At 32.1% G+C, this 16213-nt stretch overlaps 1 protein-coding gene across 3 annotated transcripts in view; it reads left to right on the top strand.

The window, feature by feature from the left end:
* Positions 1–16213, top strand: part of SGCZ (sarcoglycan zeta) — a gene marked incomplete at both ends in the record, with an annotated part of 897398 nt that overhangs the window by 795010 nt on the left and 86175 nt on the right. For all 3 annotated transcript variants that reach the window (XM_084232793.1, XM_084232794.1, XM_084232792.1), the window contains one exon: positions 3978–4065. In XM_084232793.1, coding sequence (XP_084088919.1) covers positions 3978–4065 — 88 coding nt within the window. The remainder of the gene's footprint in view (positions 1–3977; positions 4066–16213) is intronic.

Below are 16213 nucleotides of genomic sequence, written 5' to 3'. Positions count from 1 at the left end.
ACAGAAGTGGCATATCATGGAAAAGATGGGACATATGGGTAAATCCTGTATGCTGAAGTGCTATAAAATAGAGCTACAGGAGTAGAATGGGATCATATTATAACGCACCTTATATTTTATGAATATGCATATAATTTTCCAATTTGTGAAAGAGAAATCAATAAATGCTCTATTTAGTGTTGTTTTAATATAAGCATGTCAATATTTTTTATAAAATATTTTAGAAAAATAATACTGAATATGAAGAATTAATGTAAGGGGAAGTGGTTATATTGCAGGAGTGGTTACAGGAAAGACAGGAATAGTTACATTTAAGAAACATTTCTGATATAGCTTATTAGATGTTGGGAAGAGGAAGACAGTGGATTTGAGGAAATATAGGATTATTGAAAAATTATATCATTTATATCAATGTAGATTTAAAAATTACCTGACAAAACTCAAATGAAATAGTGTATATCCAAGAACTAGACTATCAAATGCATGTCATCTACACCAAGCAAAATGGGTCATAGATGGCAGCTTCTAAAATATGTGGGCAGAGGAAATTCAGCTCTTACTCTAAAACCTGAGAAAACAAAATAATACAAAATAAAGCAGACTGTGTCACTGAAATTTGGAAGATGGCAAGATGAAAGTGGTATTTTACATGCTTAGTGCATTATTGGATGTTCGTTATAGATACAGGGGTACTAAAGGAATTTTAACTAAGTTTCAATTTCATAGTTTTATAATTTATATTTTTTCAGATTTTGATTTTATACTCTAGAAGGGCTAAAAATAAATCACTTATTAGCTTTGTGATTTACAGCAAGTGATATATACTCTCTCTTCACTTAAGTTTCTTCATCTGTGAAATAAGAATGATGATAACAGTACTATAGTAACAATAAGAAATTAATAACAAAATGAAAATCAGCATTTTTCATAAACAGGTAATCCCTGTTTTCCAGAATTTCTCATTATTCCACACCTCAACATGAACGCATGCTTTGCCCATCCCTCCACTTAAGTTCAGTACTATTGTCCTATCCTCTTTACCCTTCTATACCCTCTTGTCTCTCACTTTGCCTGCTTTGCATTTTGTTTATCAAAAGATAGTTACTTGATTTTGGTTCAGTTCACCTGATCACACTTGAACAAATCATCATGGCATGAGGATATATTGATATTCACAAAATACAATGTAGACAATGGCTCCTTGACTGTGATTGCTCTATGTTTAATGTTTTAGTCATTGCTCTTTTTATCATAGTAAAGTTTTAATTTAGATATAAAATTTTAATTTTGAGGAAATTTAGTGGAATGATATGAAGAGAATGTAAGAGTGCCAGGGTTAAGACCTCAACAGAATTCCTACAGTTAGAATAGGAAAAATAAAAGTGGATTGACAGGTTACAAATAAAGACACTTGCAATTCTAACCCAACCCTGTTCCTCTACTACATTAGATGATACTCCTATTGTATAATTGACTTTCTTTCATCTTAAAATATTTAATAAAGCAAAAATTATTTAATAAATGCATATAGTCCTTAAATATAATGAAGGTTATGCTGCTTCTATGCTAGATTTCACAGAAATTTAGGTTTAAAATGTCTATAGATACACATGAGAGCACATATGCATATCAGTTCTTAAAAACGAACAGTAACCATGCTATATCATGAAAATATTGAAAAATTGTGAATGCAAATTTAAAAAATATATTTTATGATGATTTTGAACTGGAAGATGCTATAGGCTTCAGCCTTTTTTTTTTTTTTTTAAGATTTATTTATTTATTTATTTATGCAAGCACTGGGTACAGTCAGAAATGCAAGAAGGTGAGAGAATTCACCAGAGCCAGAGCAGGGAACAGAACAGGCAAAAGGACCGAAGTACACTGCTGAGGGAGCAGCAGGCAGCAGGAGAGGTCTGCGCGCCATGTGGGACCCTTACCGGTGGCCAGGGATGGAACCAGTGCTGCAGAGGCTGCGGGCATCTTTGCAGCCCAGAGCTCAGCCGCCAACAGGGGAGGCCCTTTTCAGCCATTTCTTACATTCAGAGTAATTTCATTTATTTATTTTTTTTAAAGATTTATTTATTTATTCATACAAGCACTGGGTACAGTCAGAAGTGAGGGAGGGTGAGAGGATTCACCAGAGCCGGAGCGGGGAGCAGAGCAGGCAGAAGGACCGAAGTACACTGCTGAGGGGAGCAGCGGGCGGCAGGAGAGGTCTGCACGCCATATGGGACCCTCCTCTGGTGGCCGAGGAGCAGCCGGGCATCGAACCTGCGCTGCAGAGGCTGCGGGCAGCTTCGCAACCCAGCGCTCAACCGCTGCGCCACGGGGGGAGGCCCCAGAGTAATTTCATTTAACTCAAACTCCTTTTTTAAATTACTTAGATTACATATATTTAATTTTACCAACATAAAATAGATTTTTGTTACTTTTTAAGCCATTCACTTTGTGTATTCTACTTATTTACCAATAACTGTAACTGTTTATAAATAGTCCTTAGTCCATAATCTATATTGTAAACAAAATATGAACACTTTGCTCGAAAGAAGAGATGAAATTAATTTTAAATACTTCAGATAGTTTTAAAGGTAAATGTCTACAGCACAGACATAACTATAGATAAAAGGGCTAAATTAATTTATTTTTGAGATTAATATTGTTTTACAACACTACATTTAAGTTCATACCTCCTCATATGTAGGTAGATTTGATTTTTTAACAGTGCGTGTAACAATTTTGATTTGTGGCACAAAGAACTGAGTTGTTACAATAGATAAGCAAATAATTAAATTGATAGTTTTTGTACAACTCTCTCTCTCTCCAGAATAAATTTATTCCTCAAATTTTTGAAAATTACTTGTAAATTTATGTTTTAGTTGATCACTGAAATGTCCTTATACTCTAGGACACTACATATACATAGTGAGCACTCAATAGAATGAATGAATGAATGAATGAATGAATGAATGAATGAATGAATGAAAACTTATGGCTAAGTTTTAGATCATAAAAATGAAAATGTAATGAATTGTAAATCACTTTGTTGAGGCAGGAGTGTTGCAGAAGTCTAATATTGAGATTCCTAAGGCATTGGTATTGAACCAAAAATTTTTTACTAGTCAGTACTAAATTGATGATAAAAGTAAATATCTGGCTAAGAGTATATATACTGAAAGAGTATTTCCAGGCACATATGTTCTTATATTCAATATAACTGCTTACATAAGCCATTCTGTGACTTACAAAGCATGCACACAGGAAGTAAATAAGCCAAGAAATACCAATTTTATGATTTTTTTACCCAATCAATAAATACAGTAAATGTTTTCCTGTATCAGTGGTGATATAATTATGTAGACAAGACTAGCATAGCCTCTCTATCACATGGATGTTTCCTCTTGTGACAGAAAAAAAAAAAGAAAGAAAGAAAATAAATGTAAATGAGCCAAATAAACTTTGTGTTATAATAAGTGCTTTAAGCAAAATAAATGGATTTTAGGAGTTTGGTAATTGAATGCATCTGTGGTTGAATTGGTCAGAGGAAGCACTTTTTCAGGAGATGATGTCTAATAGTTGCAAGTATAATTTCAAAAGGCACTTTGGATAGGATCTAAACAATTTGATTGGGTCTAAAATATCTTCAAAGGCAGGCAATTATGCTACTGGGAAGAGAGAAGGAGGAAGGTCACTGTATTTCTGATGCTCAATGATCACTGGAGTTGTGATGTTTGGATCCAAAAGTTAATGCCCATTTACAAAGCAGCACTCCTATCCTCTCAAGTAGTTATTATGAGGTGCCCATATTCTTTAATATTATTCAATCAGTGTTTGGAATATTAAGAAAACTGCCTAATATAAAGAAGAAAAATAGTATTTTGACTATACCCAGACAAATTCAATATAATTTTATATTTTAAGTTTTGACTGTATTTCTATTTTTTTATTTGATTTCTTATTCTATACATGTTTCTCAGGATAGTCCACTGGTCTTACAGTCTGACAGAAATGTAACAGTGAATGCAAGAAATCACATGGGGCAGTTAACTGGACAGCTGACAGTAGGTGAGTGCTTTGGAGTAAAGATTACTTGTGCCATCATCATACTCCATTTAAAACTGTGTGGTTGTTTAAACTGGGAAAAGCTAAAGTATATCATTTCCTTAGAATGTAACTGACATCCCATTATCTTGCACATGATTTGATTGTCAATAAGGCTAGTTATAGCTTCCTCTATTTTGGTAGTAATTTCTCTTGTCTGTGTTTTGAGATTGAATTACATATATTTCATTGCTACTGCTCAAATGCAGAAATGTAACATTTTTGTGGCAAATAGCTCCTTAGTATATGTTAAATTGTATTAAACTTAATAAAACCTATGAGATATATCATGTGGTCTATATATCCATTGTTTTACTTACATAATATTGTAACAAATATAAGCTTTTATAAATTGGAAATGATATTAAATTAATATGATAAATCTTAACATTTATCAATTACTTAAAGTCTGATGTGGAACCTATCAATATTTTAAGATACGTAGCCCTTTGAAGTTAGACATGTAAGCTGATAAAATATTACTAGTGTTTTTCATTGTCAAAAAATTTGAATTTAGAGATAGATATGACTTGGCAGGCATTATTATTTGACTCAGTTTTCATAAGATAAAAGCAAATAAGTTGAAATTATGCAAATAATACAAGGATTTGATTTGTGTGTAGATGCTAAAATATATTTTTCTATGGGAAAAATTACCTAATACAAATTACCTAATATTGTGTGTGTGTGTGAAAGAGAGATAGAAAGTGTTTTGTATCTAACAAATTGAAATTTTGAGAACTGAGTTATCCCAGAATTAATGAGATATTAGCCATCATTTTAAAATAGATATATTTCCAGTGTCTAATTTACTATGCAAAAATATGTTTGAAATATGATGTATAAATTTGAATTTGATAACCCACTTTGTATATATAAGACTTATTGATATACTACTTGTGTTAATACAACAAAAAATGAAATATATTAGCATATATGCATTTTATAAAAATATTATTACATTTTATCTATAACAAAATCTCATTTATATATTCATTACATCTTAAAGTAGATATCTATTAAATGCTATAATTTGGTACTATTTTGTGATGTATGGAAATACATCAGTTATAAATGGGAGCTATGGGCCTCCCCGGTGGTGCAGCAGTTGAGCTCTGGGTTGTGAGACTGCCTGCATCCCCTGCAGCGCCCATTTGATCCCCGCCTGCGCCCTTGCCACCAGAGGTCCCACATGGTGTGCAGACCTCTCCTGCCGCCCGCTGCTCCCCTCAGCAGTGTACTTCGGTCTTTCTGCCTGCTCTGCTCCCCACTCTGGCTCTGGTGAATTCTCTCACCCTCCCGCGCTTCTGACTGTACCCAGTGCTTGTATAAATAAAAAAAAAAAAAATCTAAAAAAATAAATAAATAAATGGGAGCTAATGCAAATACACTGAAAATTAAAGAAATGAAATATGCCTATGGATACAGAACTAATTCAGAACCAATAGGCCCTCAATTTAAATGTTTATGCAAATTATATTTATATTGGAACTGCAGAAAAGGGCATAAAAATGCACAGAATTTTTGATCTCTCTGCCCATTTTGAGAACTCCTTAGTTAGATGAACTTTCTTTTGCATTCTATTCTTGATTTTTAAAAAATCAGTAACTATTAGTGGGAATGCCAATGTCTAAATCAGCACACAAGGACCGTATACCATGTCCACTGTCAAATACATTACATACATTAGTTACAAGCTGCTTGTAGCATAAAGCAGCTGTTTGATTATATGAAGTATAATCAAATAACTTTTGCACTTTTCTGCATTATTTCCTGGTCTTGATTAGTAAATGCACTATTTTTCAATACTTAAAATTATATGAGTACAAAATGGACTGGTATTTATAGAAAATAAATTCAATCATTCTTCATTATTTAAGTAAAGTTATTCTAATTTCTACCCCAAATCTATCAATTACTATTAGAAAAGTAGATTCAGTTTCATCAAAGTGACAGATTTTGAATATTTTCCCACATTTTAATTCCATTATAAATGGGAAAAGAAAATTTCCCTTATCACTATTTACTTGTACCATTTTTTTAAATCTAAGAATGCTAGGCAAAACAAATATTATTTCCCATTTACCCTGCATTATTTTTTTTTCAATTTACAAGTCTACCTTCCTGTTAACTCAATTCACAGGAATATTTGTCATTCAAGGTCTCAGTAGACCTGGTGTGCTAATTCTAATCCAGACTCATTAAAAATATGAAACCAGATTATTTCTAATTTAATACATTCAATTATTTCATATTAATATCAGCTAATATTTTCAACTGGAAGTTCAAAATTAATTTAACAAATACTTTCAGTGCTTTTAAAGTTTCCAGACTTAGGTTAAATTTCTGGTAATTTCAGACTCTCCCTGAACAAAGTCTAAGATGCTCATTTTTCATGACTTTTCAGTATAAGAGACTATTAGTGAACTCAATATTTCATCCTAAAGTTGTTTGTTGTATGGATTTCTTTCTTACATCATTGTTCATTTTTGTACAGTAATTGGTTTCTCCTCTCTGGGGTAGTCCGCATAGTTCTCCCATCACATCATCACCTTGAACCATCAAAATACTCCCTTGTACTCTTCCTGCCCAGTATTGACCCCTCTCCCTCCCCCTCTGCTGGATGCCTCTGATCTATCATCAGCTTGCAGCTTTTGTCTTTTTCTTGACCTATTGTTCAGTTTCTCTATATTGCTATAAATTTTAAGCTAAAGTAGAAAGGGAAGAATGAGGTTATTGAGAAGTAGTTAAATGAAGTACAAGATCTCAAGAGGTTAGACTCCCTGAAGAAAAAGCCAGAATTTCCTTAATCAAATCTCAGAATCTTTGTTCAGGTCAACATTTCCATTTTTCAATCTAGTTATTTTATAAGTAAACAAAATAGTTTGTGATTTTAGATATAATATGTTCATATGTGTTGGCAGCATGTTTTTTTTACATTTTTCATGAAATTTTTATCAAGTAATGTGAATAAAAGTTGTGGCTTATGCACTTTTAAAAAAAAACTTACACATTGTCTTAATTAAATAATTTCATTAGGAAATTGTAAATGAAATGTTGTCATGTGGTTAGCATAGCTGTTCCTAGCACTAATTTTAATGATAATTAATGTATGTAATTGGATTTGCTAAAAATGTGGTAACCTTTCTCACATTAGTATAGGAATAAGTGATAACTTTATTTACCAATGGCAATGTATCAATCTTCAATAGAAAATATTTAAACCGGGCCTCCCTGGTGGCACAGGCAGTTGAGTGCCACACTGTGAAGCTGTCCACAGCCTCTACAGCGCTTGTTCAATCCCGGCCAGCCAGGGAGAAACCCACATGGTGCAGCAGACTTCTCCTGTCTCTCCCGCTCCTCCCCTCAGCAGTGTTATTTCATTAGTCTGCCTGTTCTGTTCCCCACTCTGTGGCTGGTGAATCCTCTCACCCTCCCACACATCTGGCCTGTACCCCGGTTCTTGTATAAATAAATACATGTTAAAAAAAAGAAAATATTTAAACCACCTGTACAAGAATATAAACATTGATTTCAGCAAAATTAGTCCTCTTTAATAACTTTAGTCAACTCGATTGAGGCATTAAATTCATCTTTCTATAGCTGAAGGATAAAAACAAAATGAGGATAAATTGAAAACTTGAACAAAGATAATAATAGGTAGAGTTAGATTTATTTTTAACATTTTTCTGTAACTTTCCTCATTTAAATTGTGCTTAGAGAAGTTAGTCACATGGAAAAAGAGAAACACCATGTGATTTTTATTCATATGTAGTCCATAGAGAAACCAAATAAATGGAAGAACTATATAAAACAAAATAATAATTTAGACCATAAGACCAATTAGTGTTTAAAACAGGGGAAGGGAAACGGGATGGGGGGAGAGTGTAAATCATCAAGAAAAGGGGTCAATTTCAGTGAAGGATAGAATTGTACTTTTATATATATTTTTTAAAGTACAATTATTTTACAAACTCGCTAGAGTTGTGACAGTATTGGATTTCCCCTCTCCACTGTAGTCACTGTAGCACTCCCACCACTGAAGTGCCCTTAGTCCCATAGTTTTCCATTGTGGTCTCCCCATATCTCTCTCCCTTGCCTTCCACCCTCCCATAAAAACTTAGATGGTCAGCTTTTGATGGTTGGTTTAGTTGGTTTTTTCGTACTCTGCATTTAAGTGACACCATCCAGTATTTTATCATTCTCATTCTGGCTTATGAATTTAATGTAGTATATATACATGTTGATTTTCAATGATGCCCACCAAATCTTTTTAATGTTATAATCTAATATTGGTTCAATAAAAAATAAAATATAAAGACAGAAAAATATATATCAGTCATAAATGAAGATGTTTGAGAAACTCAGAATAGCTGCTTATGTGGCCCTGTCTTATAAGAAAATAAATTCCACAATTCCATGTCATTATCCCAGTAAAATATTAAGACTAATTGAGCGTTAAAAACTAGAAAGTCATTGTTCTGAAACCTTACTTTTAAAATGTGATGAAAATTAAAATCTCAAGCTTCAAATAGAATCTCATATTTCATCTTAATTCTTGTTTAATGCTCAATAAATTTGGGAGAATGTATTAACTCTAGGAACTACTTGCTATTATTGTCAAGAGTCATTTACTCATCTTTGATATTTTCATTTCCATTTATCAAATATCAGTGACATAACCAAATTATATGAAAACCATAATTATAGTCTTTAATTACTCATTTTTCTGTCTTTCTTCAGTAATTCTTCATGATTAGAGTTATGGCTGCTTTAAAAAAAAGCTTAACTACATGGTAATAAAGAATAGCATTTGCCATGTGGGACCAAAATAAATAAATCTTTAAAAAAAAAAAGAATAGCATTTGCAAGAAATGAAGCAAAGCTATATTTATAGTTTGTACTATCTTTCCTTTCATATTTCACATTTTAAATAGTAAACACCAAATAGTGTAAACATTTATAGACAGTTTCTGAAGCATAGTTGACTCTATGACTCCTTCTGATGTCGAAGATACTTGCCTTAGTTAACTCAAAGGGATTTACTGATGCAATTTGGGGAGTGGTAAATGGCAGAAATGCCAGAACAGATACCTCAGTATTGGTTCTTTGTCTTTTCCTGGGACTTTCAATCAGCTACACACTTAAAAATTAAATGTGTTCATTTTATGGCAAGAGATGTGCTGCTTAAGAAAAATTAGGCTTTGACATGCTATAAGAAAAAACATTTTTCTTTCGTGCTTTCTTATAATTTTGAATCACTATACATTAATACAGTTCATATGATTAAACAACCACTTTAACAAAATTTTTCATATAAAGATAAAAATGGAAATGTTCTTAATTTTCCTTTCTAGTAGTAAAAATGGGTGGCAATATCCACATTCACAGATCTTAGGGAGAATATTAATGGGGCACAAGAAGAAGACAATTTGTTAATTTAATTTACTTTTTTAATTTATATATATATATACATGTATATATCTTAAAACTGCTTCTCACAGTTTATAAAAAATTTTAAGTGCTGTAAATTTAGATACAAGAAAAAAAATTTAGATACAAGAATCATATTATGATTTTAAGAAAATAAAAAAATAAAAAGATAAAAGTAAAATAATATGTAATATAATCTTCACTATAAACATACAGCAAATTGCTCAAGATGTGGAGATGATTGTAATGTATTGAGTGAAAAAGACATGAGCAATATGTACAGTAGACTGACTCTTTTGCTTAACAAGAATGAAAAGTATAAAGGGAAATGTGACTAATGACATATTCCCACCATGTTTCAGGAAAAAACATAAGAGTTTCTTCTGGGAAATCATGTTTTTCTTACATACATTGGACAAAATATGTACATAGTTTTATAGAAAAGAAACTCAATGATATAGTATATACTATTTTTAGCAACTCTAAGGAAAGAATCATGGGCTTGCAAACCTCATGGCAAAGTGTTTTTAAAGAATGCTGAAAACTTGTACAATAAAGTGCAGTTAGATCAAATAATTGAGAGACAGGAGATATAATGTTTTCTACTTCAACGATATAAATTCATGAATGAAAATTTGGACTTATCTGCAAAAAACTATGTGTGTATTTCAAATAATTCTTAAGTGACACCTTTTCACATTGACTTGTCATTATTCAGATGACGTGCGATCTGACATGTTAGTCTTGTTGCTACAGATTTTCACTTCAGAAATAAAGTGTAATTGATGGTAGAATTGATATTCTTTAGTAAAATCTGAAGATGCTAAGATTTAATTGGTTTGATGCCCCTCTGCCCACCCAATTAATCCTCAAATATCTAAGATACACACACACACACACACACACACAGTGTATAGATGTAAGGGAGGTGCGGGAAGTAAAACCAGCATCAGTTAAAGAAACATTCCTGAGTCTACTAAGGCACACAGCAGGATTGATTGAGACATCATCATTTTATTTCATGCAATATGCTAAAAATTAATTCGAATCTGGAAGCTTTTCCAAAAATATTTACTAATTACTTATCATGACAAAATAAAGCTTCAGTAATGAAAGCAGTGAGTTATATAACAAATTTAAGGGAAACTACATTACCATTAAAAATTTAAAATGCAGGGCCTCCCCTGGGGGCCCAGGCGGTTGAGTGCCACATTGTGAAGCTGTCACCAGCCTCTGCAGCACCGGTTCTATCCTGGCCAGCTAGCAAGGGTCCCACATGGCGCTGCAGACCTCTCCTGTCTCGCCCGCTGCTCACCTCAGCAGTGCATTTCATCAGTCTGCCTGTTCTGCTCCCCGTTCTGTGTCTGGTGAATCCTCTCACCCTCTAGCCCATTTGGCCTGTGCCCTGGTTCTTGTATAAAATAAATAAATAAATCTTAAAAAAAAAATGTAACAAAAAAATGCAATAATACGTATAAAGTTAAGCCACCTAGCATTTTTAATGTTCCAGAAATTGAAGTTAATCCATACATCCAAGATGCCATAATATCAGAAATAATGATATGCTTACTAGAAAGACATTTTGATTATGATAAATTATTAAAATGTATTTTTAAATGGAGTAAGCGCAATGAAGCTATTTTTAAGCAAAAATAAGTGGAATTTTACTAATAATGTGACTAGTTATATGACTTATGTAAATTATCAAAATGTTGTAGTATAATATGTTCACTTAGAAGTCAGGATTTCCGGAGGGCCTCCCCGGTGGCGCAGCAGTTGAGCACTGGGTTGCGAAGCTGCCCACGGCCTCTGTGGTATCGGTTCAATCCCTGGCTGCTCCCCGGCCACCAGAGGAGGGTCCCACATGGCGCGCAGACCTCTCCTGCGGCCCGCTGCTCCCCTCAGCAGTGTACTTCGGTCCTTCTGCCTGCTCTGCTCCCCGCTCTGGCTCTGGTGAATTCTCTCACCCTCCCGCGCTTCTGACTGTACCCAGTGCATGTATAAACAAAACAAACAAACAGACAAATAAATAAATAAATAAATAAAACATGCCTCTATTAAAAAAAGAAGTCAGGATTTCCTCGAAACCTAGTTTTAGGAAGGAATGATATTATAATAGTTAATAGAATGAATTCTGGAGCTAGTTAATCTTAGTCATTTCCCAGCTCTGTGACTTTATGCACATTATTCTGGGCATTGTCTTCTGATTTCAATGGGGAGAATTTGACAATCTCCTATAGAGGATCTAAGAATTAAATAACTGAGTATATGAGGCATGCTTGGAACACTTGGAACACTTCATGGAACATAGTGTGCACCATGTATATGTTAGAATATTAATTTTTATTGAATTTAGATTTAAATAACTGTACACTTGACTGAATCTTGGTGTTTTATTTTCCTTATCTATGAAATTAGTATTATGCCAACTTATGGCCATGGTTCTTCTCTTTTCCACGTCTAAATGTGAGAAACTACATTTTATCTTTAGAGACAGGTATTAATTGATGAATCCTCTGGTTCATTAAGTTTTCCACGATTCATGAAAAGAATAATATCCTGACAAAGAATTTGTCCTGACAAAATGCTATTTGATTTGATTTTTGTAATCTTAGCCATAAAGTTTAAGCACATATTTTTAATTTAAAATAAAGCACATTTGTGTATAGGACTAGCACATTACAAATAATGTGGAGAAACACAACGAGGTCAGCATCATGTTGTTTTTATTCTTTCAACAAATTTGGACGTATCAAAATACTTTAAAAGCCATTTAATCCAAAAAAATAAATAATTCCAGTCAGCTGTTTTGTCATTGATAAACATCAGCATGTTTTGTTCCTATGTGAATGGAGAAAGATGTAGATGAGGATTTTATAATAAATATTTAAAGACCCCTAAAGTGACATGTAATTTTGTGTTAAAGCAATTACTGTGAACACCTGGGAACCACTTAATTGACTGCAGATGGTGTAGGACATATAAAATGTAAAAGGTTACAGATTATTCTCACTTACCAAATTTATGTTTCTTGTCGTTGATTCATTTTTTTAACTTAGAAAATGCTTAATAGTCTAAGAATGAATATTTTATGTAAAATAGTCTGCAAATCTTGGAGAATAGATTGAGAAAATACTTAGGTTTAATATTACACATACATTTTATTTTATTTTTTACTTTTTCAAATTTGAAGTTAGCAATTTTATTGGGGCATAATGTATGTACACAAAAGTAGAGGTTTTGCAATTATTTTTCACAAAGTATGCATTACTGTGTAAAACCACCCAGGTCAAGAAAACAGATTACCATTTTTCTAGCATTCTTCTTCATAATCTCTTTTAATCATTATCTTCCTCAAGTTTTTGTTTCTGTCTTCATAGATTAATTTTAATTTATTTTGAATTTACATAAGCACAATTAAATTGTAATATTCTCTTGTGATGAGTTGCTTCCACAGGATATGTTTACAAGATGCATCTAAGTTGCTATATGCAACTATAAATCATTTTTATTACCATACATATTCTTTATATGAACAATCCACAATTAGTTTGTCTTAATGTAAAAGAACTTCTGTAATGTCAGTGTAGCATTTTCACAAACAATGCTGCTAATGACATTATGATACATATATTTTGGTGCAAAGCTATGTGTAATTCTTGTGGAATTATCCAGTCATAGCTTTTGTATATATTCAGCATTAAAAAATACTTGCAGTTTTCCAAAATGGTTTTAATAATTTACAGTCCCATCAAAAACTCTGTGAAGGATCCTGTTTTAAGCTTTGTCTACATTTAATATTGCCTTTTTAAAACGTTAGATATTATATTGCATACATAGTGGTTTTAATAGTTACTTCTCTGATGGCTAATATCAATGATCATATTTTCATAAGTCTGTTAGCCCTTAGGTGTCCTTTGTTATGAAATGTGCTGCCCCATTTTGTTTAATTAGACTGAATGTATTTTTCTTTTTGTATTGGGGAATAATTTATATAACATATAACTAATAATAATACAATATAATGATTCAATATTTATATATTGATATAAGTAAAATGATCACCTCAATAACTCCAGTTAACATTTATCACCATGAATAGTTTAAAAAAAATTGTTCTTGTGATGAGATATTTTAAGATCTACTCTAAGCAACTTTCAAATGTGCCATTCATTATTTTTAACCTTAGCACTGTGTTAATTACCTAATAGTTACTATTATTACCTATAAATCATATAACAATGGCTTATTTATTTTATTAATGAAAGTTTATACTTTGACCCCTTTTATCCACTTCCCCTTTTCCTCAGCACCCACTGAATCTATTCTGTATACCTCCATTATTATGTCTTTGTTTTTGTTTTTTTGTGTCTACAGATAAGTTAGATCATTTGGTAATTATCTTTCTCTGACTTCTTTCACTTAACATAGTTCTGTTAAAGCCCATTCAAGATGTAGCAAATGTCAAGATTTCAATCTTTTTTTATGAAAGAACAGTATCACATTTTGTATCTATGTGTTTGTGTTTGTGTTGGTATACCACATCTTTATTTCATCCATCAAGGGGCACTTAGGTTGCTTTAATAACTTACCTATTTTGATATAATGAAATTTTGAATGCATATATATATTTCATTAATGTTTTTGATTTCTTAGAACAAATACCAAGAAGTAAAATTATTACATTATATGGCATTTCTATATTTAATCTTTTGAGAAGCCTCCATATTGTTTTCCATAGACATCACCAACAACTGCGCACAAGAGTTTCCTTTAATCCTCATCCTTGTCCACACTTGTTATCACTTGTTTTTTTTTTTTGATTTACAAGCATTTTAACTGATTTTTAAGAATTCATTGTTAATATTAATTTCTGGATGTATTTGTGTTAATTAAATTAATGTTAATTTACCATTACTTAAGTAATCATTTTGGGAAAGTTATAAATTGATGCACAGTCCCAAGACATTAGCAGAAGGATGGCCTTCCTAGAAATTATTTCACTCAATCTGTGTAACTCAGGTGTAATGAGAATCATTTTTGAAGGAAAGAAACTAATGTGCTTATTTTGAAAAGTCCTATCACAGCAGTATATTATTTTTTAACATCTTGAATCATTGCTGCCCTATTAGCATAAGTTGCTGTCTGTTATTTCTCAATATTTAATAAAAACATTAAAAATAGATCTACCATATGATCCAGAAATTCTGCTCTTAGCTATCTATCTAAAGAATATAAAAACACTATTTTGAAGGGTTTCATGCACACCTATATTCATTGTACTAAGTACAATAGCCAAGGTACGGAAATAGCCTAACTTCCCAACAACAGATAAATGGTTAAAATAAAATACTAATAAATACTAATCAGCTATACAATAAACAATAGAATACTAATCAACTATAAATAAAAAATGTAATTTTGCCATTTGCAACAACGTGGGCAGATCCAGAGAAGATTATATTAAGCAAAATAAATAATAAGGAGAAGAAGAAATACTGACTGATTTCATTCATATGTGGACTGTAAAAATACAAGACAAAGTAACAAACAAAGCTAAACCAAAACAAACTCTAGAAATCTACAGAAGAGGAGGATGGGGTGGGGTGCATAGGGAGTGAGGGACCCAAAGTTCTATGATGAAGTATTATGGGTGTTTCGAGGTAAGTGTGGTGTGGAAACAACAGATATAAAGGAGGGGCAAGCCTATAACCCTAAATCAAATATAGTATTGTAAACCTGTGTTATTGCAGTAAAAAAAATTACAATAAAAAAGAACAGAAGCATATCATCTCAAATGTGTATTAAATTCTTAAATATGTGTAGAATTAGGAGTGCAGAATCAAAGAATAATAAAATTTCTTCTTCCTGAAGGACCTACACTAAATTCTAAAATAGATATTTTGGCTAGTCATTTCCACCATTGGTGGCCTCTGCCCTACATCTTTTCCCATGCACACCATACCCTAGTCTGGGGTCAATCATTGCAATTTTGAGAAGATAACTCCCCATCTCTGTCTTAGAGTTCTAAAGACCATACCTGTGAGTTGTTGGCCTCTACTTCTCCAGGTAATGGGTAGCTATACTGCTAATATAGCTATGTACATACATTAGTGGATACCAACACTTTGATGGCTAGGAAAATGTCTTTGAATTCTTTCTACTTTAGGCAAAATATCAGTTGCAAAATATGGTATTTGGTAATTATTGCTTTAGATGTCAAAGAAATCAATCTTTTTGGGTATTTTGAAATTAGAGTAATAATATAAAGGATGAAATGATGGTTCTATGAAAACATATACTTAAAAGTTTACTTCTCCATCATAGCACTGCTTTGGATAGTCCTTATATGTTGACACAGGAAATATATACTTGTTTTCAATAAACATAATGCAAGAACTTAACTATTTCTAGTTTTATAATAGTGAGGAAAGTTCTAAATTGATGAATTACTTGTATTTATGATTATATAACGTTATTCAAAATACACTGACAGTTCAGTGTTGAAATTTTAATATTAAAAAGATTGTAATGACATAAAAATGACATAGGGCTCATTAAGAATAAAAGTAGAATATAATAAACAAAAGAACAAAAGAGTGGTTTTCCACTTCATATTTAAAATATCTAATTAACAGCATAGCTATTTTGATTTAAAATTAATGTTTCTATTGTTCAT

Source organism: Talpa europaea (assembly GCF_964194135.1).
Source record: "Talpa europaea genome assembly, chromosome: 4".
Taxonomy (NCBI): Eukaryota; Metazoa; Chordata; class Mammalia; order Eulipotyphla; family Talpidae; genus Talpa; species Talpa europaea.
Note: the sequence above shows the minus strand (reverse complement) of the source record. Positions and strands in the feature narration are given on the sequence as shown.